Source organism: Phragmites australis, chromosome 1 (assembly GCF_958298935.1).
Source record: "Phragmites australis chromosome 1, lpPhrAust1.1, whole genome shotgun sequence".
In the NCBI taxonomy this organism is placed as follows: Eukaryota; Viridiplantae; Streptophyta; class Magnoliopsida; order Poales; family Poaceae; genus Phragmites; species Phragmites australis.
The window spans coordinates 37,058,448-37,068,234 of NC_084921.1; the positions used below are offsets into that span (position 1 = coordinate 37,058,448).

Here is a 9,787-nt window from a genome sequence, read left to right on the forward strand (position 1 = left end):
TAAACAACAGGATTATCTGTCTGCACTGCCACGCGCCTTGGCAGAGGTTCACTCGTGATGCAAGTCAAAACAGAGATCGGCTGGCAGTTCGCCGCATGCACCAAAAGTCCAAAACACACGGGCTTCAATCGCTGCTCCAAAACACACCAAAGTCTGGTAGATCTAGGATTTTTTACGTGTTAGGCTTGGGACCTGGGGTCAGGTCGGGCTAGCTAGCTAGCTATTCTCCAACCGGTCGAGTTTGCTAGAACACACTGAACACCATTAGTTAGGTTGGGTCAAGATACGATCGAGTTTGCACCATACATGAACCGCAGGCTAGAGATGTATTGACACAGGCTAGCTATATATCGGGATAAACTCTCCACAGGCACAGTAAGCACATCGATCATGCGCCCTAATCCACGCAGATATACCGGTCCAAATCCGCAGCTGCTACGCGTGCGTCCCGCTGTGACCTGCGGCCGGCCGGACGTCTCATCAGCTACTCCTACTGCTCATCAGCTGCTCTGGAGCGCAGCTTCGATGCCGCCGCTCGCGCGCGCGGTAGATGGACGGTTCAAGTCTTTTGCGGTTGGGGTATCTCTCTTCCAAGACACTCTACGGTGACCTCAGATCTAAAAGTCCCTCCCCTCCCACAAAGGCGCGCGCGCGCACACTGAGAGTAGTAGCTGGGTGGTGTGGTGGAACGTCCCGCGCGCGCGAATCAGGTTGCCCCATCTCCACTCCATCCCCGGCCCGTTGCCTTGCCCCCCTCACGCTTTTAGTCCCCTCCTTTTTTTTTCCTCCTCTCTCTCTCTCTCTCTCTCTCTCTCTCTCTCTCTCTATAGATAGGTACGTACCTCAGCTCCAAACACGACTGGTAATAGTGAGAGGGTTAGGTCTCGGTCTGTATTTCCTGGTGATAGATGTAGATCTATCTCTGCAGCACCACTGCGCGTCTGTATTCTATTACCGGTAGCTAGCTTAAGGTACTTGCAAGTGATCATATATACATCATACTTGATTATAAGGAAAAAAAACATACAAACCAATCACCCATCCATCCTACCTAGTTACCAACTAGCTATGGCCTATAGCTAGCTTGTTGCTGATGAACAGTCTGTCTTGTTTTCTTGGAAGGTATGTGTGCGTATGTACGAACATGCAGCAGCTGAATTTCTGCATGCACCAGTTGCATCAGAGGATGTAGGTCGTCGTGCTCGTGCCGGTTTTAAGAAAGGCAATTGGCTATAGTACACGCACGCCGCTCGCTCCTACTTCTCACGGTTCACACATGGTGTTCGTTAATTTTTCGCTTATATATGTTTGGAGTGCGGCTCTACTGTGTCTTGTTAGAGAAGAAGTAGGTTTTCTTGTAATGCAAGCATGGCCGGCCGGCCGGTTTATATCCTGGACTGGTATGTAGTAGTAGATAGCAAATCGGTCAGGTCAGCACTGGTCTTTTCAGATGTGAAAATATTAACCGTCAGATGGCCGTCTGCGTCAGCGATCTCCATTGATGTGCACGCAGCAACTCGCGATGGCTGTGCACGGGGTGGGGCCCGGCGCAGAGAATCCGGCGCCCGCCTGGTTTCCGGGTCACGTATACGGATCGCATGCCCAGACTTGAGGGCCAAGCAACCACCCATCATTCGCCTATTTTGCCACGCACGTCCTCGCCTCCTCCTCCTCTACTCCTATTTTAATTTGCTACGCACGTCGACGTATGGATCCATAGCTACAGCGACTACTCAGCGTGGCATCGCAGCAGGAAGCAAGCCAGTAAGCCTGTTCTCGCCTTGTGCTTTCTCTCCCGGCCCTCGCTTTCCCTCTTTCTCTAGCCCGATCGGTCCTAGCAGCCGCGATCGATTTCTTTTGCTTATAGCTGCCGCCCAGCGAGCTCGTGGCGATCTTCTTGGGAAGCAACAAAAAAAAAGTTGGTGAGAACTCCATAATTCTACTCCCCTGTACCAGACGGACAACGAGAGAGAAACACCAAGCGATCGAGCACAGAGCGGGGGGACCGATGATCGATCGGTTGTGGCTGGTGCCCGGTGGTAGCTTTTAACAGGGACAAGCTTCCTCCTGGCCTCTTTTTCTCTTTGTTCTCTTCTCAGGCCGCTTTGTTCCCTCGCTACTCCCTCCTCCCGCTCTGTTCGTCCCTCCCTCCCTCTCTCTCTCTTGTTTTACGTGCCCGGCCTGTCATTCCTCCTGGGATCAGCCTTAGCCTTGTCTCATATGATGGCGAGCAAAGCGTAGGCCGGCAGCGGACAAGAAGAGGCTTTCAATCTCCCTCTGTCTCACTCACTCTACTTCCCGTCACGTACTAATTCTTCCGTGTAGAAAGAGGAGGAGCCGAGGAGGAAGGTGGTGAGAAGGGGAGAGAGGGTGAGATTGATCGATCGATCGATCGATCATGACATGGTGCAACAGCTTCAACGACGTGCGCGCCGTGGAGAACAACCTGGCCTCCGCCACGGCGGCCGCCGCCGCCAAGAAGCAGCAGCAGCAGCAGGCGTCCTCCCACGTCAACCTCATCAGGACGTGCCCGTCTTGCGGCCACCGCGCACAGTATGAGCAGGTAGCCTCATGCCCTCATGCTATCTGGGCAAGCATGCTCGTCGCAAGTACAGTAGGGTAGTTCCAAATCAATTGCACTTAAATCAGACGATCTAGCTATCTTTGAGCAGTTAAAGATTGATACGCGTGTATAACCGTGTGGCGTAAGTAACACAAGTGAATCCGATCGATCAGGTGCAGGCTGCGGCGACGATCCAGGACCTGCCGGGGCTGCCGGCCGGCGTGAAGTTCGATCCAACGGACCAGGAGCTGCTGGAGCACCTGGAGGGGAAGGCAAGGCCGGATGCCCGCAAACTCCACCCGCTCATCGACGAGTTCATCCCCACCATCGAGGGCGAGAACGGCATCTGCTACACCCATCCCGAGAGGCTTCCCGGTACGTATAGATGCTACACATCACTGCTACTGCCTATGTTGAAAATTAATTTTATTTTGGTATGTTAAGTTAAGATCAATAGTATAGGTAAGTTGATGCATACACGTAAGAAGCTAGGAAAGTTTTGGTTGGCCGGTTATTGTATACGTACTCGTATAGAAGGTCTATGAGTTCGCAGAGTATATGGCAACCGATCAAGTCCGAGTAGTTTCATGCACGTGCATGTGTCCAAGTCGAGTATGATAAGGGTCCGTAGAGTTCGAATCGGAGTCTGTATATTTGTTTGGCAAAATATACGTGCAGGTGCATGAAGTCAAGATAGAAGTCAGAGATAACTTGTCTGGCCGGTCAGGTACTCGGGCCTATATAAGTAAGTACATGTAATAGGGGTTAAGATATCGAGTCGAGAAGTACGAAAGTACTCGCTTAAGTATTCAGCGAGCTCGGATCTACTCGACAAAAGTTATCGAGTTGAGAAGCTCGGAAGTACTTGGTTAAGTACTCAGCGAGCTTAGATATACTCGACAAAAGTTATTGAGTTGAGAAGCTCAGAAGTACTCAGTTAAGTACTCAACGAGCTCAGATATACTCGATGAAAGTTAGAGAGGAAAGAAATAGAAAAGGCTAAGGCTAAGTTGTCGTGGCCTTAAAAAGCTTCTATTCTTTCTTAGCTCTCGTCGAGTTTCAGTGAATAGTCGAGTTTTGGTTGACGGATCATCTGCTTGCTTTCTTACTCGGTTTCTCGCATGGTCGGAAGCTCGCGCGACTGGTCGAGGAGCATGGATTGGTTGTGCGGGTGATCCTGAGGGCTGCCGAGACCCAACAATTGGTATCGGAGCCACGACGATCAAAAGCCTAGGTGAAGATTAGAGCTGAAATTCGTCGAGAAGCTCGGAAGTACTCAGTTACATACCTAGCGAGCTTGGATCTACTCAACAAGTTTGCAAGTACTCGGAAGATACGTACTCGGAGAAAATCTATTGTGTGCGGTTGAAGGATAGCAGAAGTAGCAAGTCAACATCAACGATGATATCTGGATTAGGAGCATCGACGAAAGAGAATTCACTGGTGTTGCTACACTATCCAATGCTCATGAGGAGCAACTACACACCCTGGGTGATTAAGATGAAGGTGTTCATATACGCACAAGGTGTTTGGGACATTGTCGAGCACGACAACCTGAAGGAAAAGGTGGACATGAAGAAGGATCAGATAGTGTTCGCTGTCATCTAACAAGGCATCCCAGAGGAGATGTTGTGGGCAATATCCAAGAAGGAAACTTTTTCCAAGGAGGTATGGGAGTGCATCAAGATGATGTACCAAGGTGCCAAACACATCAAGGATGCTTATGTTCAAACCCTCAAAGAAGAGCAGGATGGTTTGCAGATGAAGAGCATGGAGTCAATCGATGACTTCGCAATGAAGGTGAATTCCATCGTCAGCACGATTCGTGGGCTCAACAACAAGATGGAGGACTTGTATGTAGTAAGGAAGATCCTCCGAGCCACACCGAACAAGTTCTTGCAGATCGTCACTTCAATCGAGCAATTTGGTGACCTCGAGACCATGATAGTCGAGGAGAGCAGGCTTCGGGTGTACAAAGAATGGATGCGTGGCTACGACGACAATGCTGGCAATGCTGAGCATGTGTTACTCACCAAAGCCCAATAGAGAGCTAAGGAGAAGGATGAAGATAAGCATATGTTGCTCACCCGAGAACAACGAAGGGCTAAGGACCAGAAGTATGGTGGTGACGGCTCCTCCAACAACGGTGGACGAGGTAGAAAGAATCAGAAATTCAACAGGCTAAAGTGAGGTACTACAAGTGCAATGGTTATGGGCACTTCCAGTGGTATTGCGAGAAGTCGAAAGAACATGAGAAGGCATTGTTCATGGCTGCAGAGGAGGATGACTACCCAGTGCTACTCTAACGTGAAGAAAATAAGATTAAAGGGGTGTGTTGAAAATTAATCTTGTTTTGGTATGTCAGGTAAGTTAAGATCAATAGTATAGGCAAGTCGATGCATGCACGTAAGAAGTTAGGAAAGTTTTGGTTAGCCAGTTGTCATATACGTACTTGTATAGAAGGTTTACAAGTTCGTGGGATACATGACAGCTAATTAAGTCCGAGTAGTTTTATGCACGTGCATGTGTCCAAGTAGAGTATGATAAGGGTCCGTTGAGTTCGAGCCAGAGTCTGTATGCTTGTTTGACAAAGTATGCATGTAGGTGCACGAAGTCCAGATACAAGTCGGAGATAACTTGTTTGGCCAGTCTGGTACTCGGGCCTATATAAGCAAATGCATGTAATAGAGGTTGAGATATTGAGTCGAGAAGCTTGTAAGTACTCAACGAGCTCGGATCTACTCGACGGAAGTTATCGAGTCGAGAAGCTCTGAATTATTGGGTTAAGTACTCAGTGAGCTTGGATTTACTCAACGGATGTTATCGAGTTGAGAAGCTCGAAAGTACTCACTTAAATACTCAGCAAGCCTAGATCTACTCGATGGAATTTAGATAGGAGAGAAATAGAAAAAACAAAAGTTAAGCTATCGTGGCGAAAGCTTATGTTCTTTCTTTGCTCTCATCAAGTTTCAGTGAATGGTCAAGTTGTGGTTAACAGATCATCTGCATGCTTTCTTACTCGGTGGCTCGCGTGGTTGGACGCTCGCATGACTGGTCAAGGAGCGTGGACTGGTCATGCTGGTAATCCTGAGGGCTGCCGAGACCCAACAGCCTACGTAAAATTTGCTCGTTCATATGCGTGCACTTAGTTAGCTCGTAAGCTGCATGTTTGCATTACATCAGCTAGCAAAAGCATACGATTTGCAAACGGTCCATCTCTTCAGATATGGACCAGTCAAGGAAGATAGATTGATCCATCGCGGAAGAACCTTGACAAGCAACAAGTTAACTTGTAGACTAATTGCTCTTTTAAAATCCCTTACTTTTTTAGGACATTTAGGATAAATTCCTTATTTTGATGTTAAAAATAGAGTTTTAGTCATTTTTAATTGGATGGACTTGCTTAAGTCCTGTTTGTTTTTATTTTGAATATGAATTATAGCCCCAAAATCAAAAACAAAAACAAACGGTCCCAATTTAAAAACTGATACTCACAACCCACACGTCAAATTGTACTTGCTAAATTCCACAATGCAAAATATGACGGAAAGGATCTTCTTCGTATAATCAAGATTATAATATTTCACAACAAAAACAAACAAAGCCTAAATCATCATGGCTTGCAAATTTTGGTATGTTGTATGCACATTCACGTTATGTTTTTTCCCCTATAAAACTACATGTGTATTTTCATTGTCTGTTTCTGTGCATGAGTACGTACCACTAAACTCTCCATGCATCCATATGCAACTAGTTACATGCTTATGAGCTTGATAGCGTATAGATGTCGATAAAGGGTGCCTTTGAAGTAATTGCTTGTCCTACTTGGCATATAGTCTATTGAAAACGATAGATTGAGACACACGATGCCATCAAAGGTCTACATCGATGCAGGGTGCACGCAACATCAGATCAAATGAAGTGTAATCTTTAGAAGGACTTATGATACATATCAACTATTTTCTCCTTAATCTTTAGATTTCCAAGTTCTCTTTAAAGTACTATCCAATATATTTCAGGTTAGTCGCTGTATATACACTGTAATAATTAATGGATAATGCAATTTATGTCTTGTCTTTTTTTTTGCTTTCGGAGGATGTAATGCTTGTCATGCAAGCAAGGAACTAAACAAGTCCGAATATCAGTAGAGAAGCATATGCATTTTATTTTGGAGTAAATTGTACCATGTGCCCCAGATCTATGAGGCGGGTGCAATTCACGTTGCTAGGTTCGTAAGCTTAAGTAAGTGAAGTTGTTTTTTCTTAGTTGACATGTGATCTGCGTGGGTATTACCCTGATGTGTCAATTCCAGCTAGTGGCGGATCTAGAGTTACAGGCAGGAGCGGTCCAACTTAATATAATTTAATATGTCAACATAATTAAATCTAAACTTTACCTTAAAAAAGTTTACACACCTACATAGTCCTTAGTCTAGTACAATTTCTTAAAGTGGTCTATAGTCCACCATACCACCCAACTGGATCCACTGATTTGGGCCCTCTCTATCATTATATATCCTTCTCCTCTCTCTTTTATCTCTTCAAACAGGTTTTAGTGGACATGAATATCCACTTTGGACGATCTTGGGCCTCTTTGCGCCAACCTCGCAAACCTAGGAACAATTAGTGCAATTTAATCTTTATGGAGCACCCATTCTTTATACTTTCTATTTGCAAAATTCACGTAATTAATTTATAAAATATTTTTCACTGAAACAAAAAGTTACACTTTATATTTTTAGACAAATTGTAAACAATATAGTTCACTAAATTGGTGGATTAGAAGAAAAGTTTGGTGGCTATATATGTTCCATATAGAAAGAACTGATTTTACTCTACCCATTACAAGATGCAGAGAACTATCATGAAACTTTCGTTGTAAAAGTATAACAGAGGAAAGAAATATTTTTGTTTATTATGAACTGATTATCAATAGTCGATACATTGAAAATAGTTTATGGAAATAAATTATTTGAAAAGCCTGCCTTTTCATTTACTGTTTTGCTATTATTAAGGTACTGATTTTTTTCTTCTTAAGTGTAAGTCAACATTTATGCATGATCTTTGGGTTTGTATCGACAGATGTGTTGTTTAATTGGATATTGGTTCAAGGTGTAGAAACATGATATGTGTTTCACTACCGGTAGACACACTCCCATATATATAATTTGGCGGCATGTTTATGAGCAAAAAATAAGTTTTGTGAGCACGTAAAAGAGTCACTCGTGCATGCATATCTATGAAGTAATCATTTCTCAGTTGCATCTCTCGCATATTTGAGACACGGTGTCTTGACTAATTTCAGGAGTCGGCAAGGACGGCCTAATCCGGCACTTCTTCCACCGCCCGTCGAAGGCGTACACGACCGGGACGCGGAAGAGGCGGAAGGTGCACACCGACGAGCAAGGCGGCGAGACGCGGTGGCACAAGACGGGCAAGACCCGGCCCGTGTTTGCCAACGGCAAGCTGAAGGGATACAAGAAGATCCTGGTCCTCTACACCAACTACGGCAAGCAGCGCAAGCCCGAGAAGACCAACTGGGTGATGCACCAGTACCACCTGGGCTCCGACGAGGAGGAGAAGGACGGCGAGCTCGTCGTGTCCAAGGTGTTCTACCAGACGCAGCCGAGGCAGTGCGGCGGTGGGTCGACGACGGTTAAGGACGCCGTCCCCCTCGCGGCTAGTGCAGCTACTGATCACCATCAACACGACGGTAACAACAGCATGCTGAAGGAAGCAGGCATTGTAGATTTCTACAGCCCAGCGGCGCTAATCGGGTACAACCAGGCGGCTCCCAACAACAGGGCGGCTGCTTCTGCTCTCTTGATGCCTAACTTTGAGGTGCACACAGCAGGGGCGGCTGGCTTTGGTCCCTGACCAAGAAGTTCAAATGCAGCTATTTGACTGATGATATAGGTTAGAGGGAGAGAAAGGCAGGCAGATAATGGCACTGTCATGAATGGCATAATTTACAGAAGATTACAAGTGATCGAGCAGAGAGTTTACTGAACGGTACTGCTGGACAATAAGAGGAGTGTTAAGTGACTGGTTGCTCGTACTTAGGAATCGATACTATTACATTGTTCATTAATTGTTACATGTATACGTCGCTTGGCATTCTCATTTTTTTTTGTTTAATGGTCTTTTGTTCCATAATAACAATGATGGAGTTAAATACTGTATATTACTCCATCCGATCCCAAATATAAGTCTGTATAGACCTCTCCTAAATACACCACATACAAGTCCATGACAACTACAATGCACCCTTTTTGCTTCATTTTCCATGTCTGACCATATATAAATGTATCATAATCAATGCAGTTAACTTGTCATCCACTTTAACTCTAGCAATAATGATTCCATTTATTCATTTATCTTGTATTTGAGTTTATTTGGTGCACAACACATTTGCACGGCAGTATAATACTGCAATAATGTAATAATGAACTAGGGTCGTATGCACTGTAAAGTGCATAGACTGAAAACTCTTTTTCATTATCTAAAAAATCTTAACTCTAGCAATAATTGATGGACAATAAGATTATTAAAACCCTTCACCTTAATTCTTATAACTAGGGGTGAAAACAAATAGGATACAGACAAATAATACCTTTACCATATTTGTTTTCATATTTTGTATCGGATTCAGTACGAATATGGATATCTTCATATATGGATACAAATATGGATAGTCTCGAATATAAATACAGAGCAAATATGAATCAAAACGAAAACGCTCATGGATATTTCTTGGAACAAGAAAATCTCTCAAATTGTTCATCAAACCTAGACAAATTGTTCATCAGATCTAGACAAATAGAGCTGCTAGCCTCCACATTATCATTCTTCTATTTTCTCCAAAAAGGCCTCCACCTCCATGGCCTCATCAGCATCTAAGTTAATTAATAGTGCATAAGTTAATTAACACTAAAGATATTACCTCAACAATAGAAAATGGATTATAAAGAAATAAATAAGACTTAGAGTTAAATTAGAGTCATTAACATGAGCTAGAATAATTTTGCTTGAACCATCATGCCCTCTTTTGTTTGTTGGAATTTTTCTAGATTTATTTGAAGTGTTATGCTATTTCTTTAGTTTTTTATTTGCAAATCTAGATTTACTGGAAAATAGAAAACAAAAAAAGGAAAAGCTAAGATAAAAGAAAATCTTGGAAAATACATTGGGCCAAAATCCAACTGTTTCCTAGGGCCAAATCCCG

The 9,787-nt window shown here is 44.3% G+C and overlaps 1 protein-coding gene across 1 annotated transcript; it reads left to right on the forward strand.

The window, feature by feature from the left end:
- The first annotated feature begins 1,696 nt into the window (after positions 1-1,696).
- LOC133917330 (NAC domain-containing protein 73-like) lies at positions 1,697-8,818 on the forward strand. Its single transcript, XM_062361234.1, has 3 exons — positions 1,697-2,563; positions 2,737-2,938; positions 7,868-8,818. Exons 1-3 carry the CDS (start codon positions 2,399-2,401, stop codon positions 8,437-8,439), a joined length of 939 nt encoding a protein of 312 aa, XP_062217218.1. The 5' UTR covers positions 1,697-2,398; the 3' UTR covers positions 8,440-8,818.
- The last annotated feature ends 969 nt before the right edge of the window (positions 8,819-9,787 follow it).

Bases quoted from the DNA above. Each gene is read 5' to 3' on its own strand.
- LOC133917330 (XM_062361234.1), top strand. From the start codon at position 2,399: ATGACATGGTGCAACAGCTTCAACGACGTGCGCGCCGTGGAGAACAAC. The intron at 2,564-2,736 runs GTAGCCTCATGC...CCGATCGATCAG, and splicing joins ACCGCGCACAGTATGAGCAG to GTGCAGGCTGCGGCGACGAT. The intron at 2,939-7,867 runs GTACGTATAGAT...GACTAATTTCAG, and splicing joins CCATCCCGAGAGGCTTCCCG to GAGTCGGCAAGGACGGCCTA.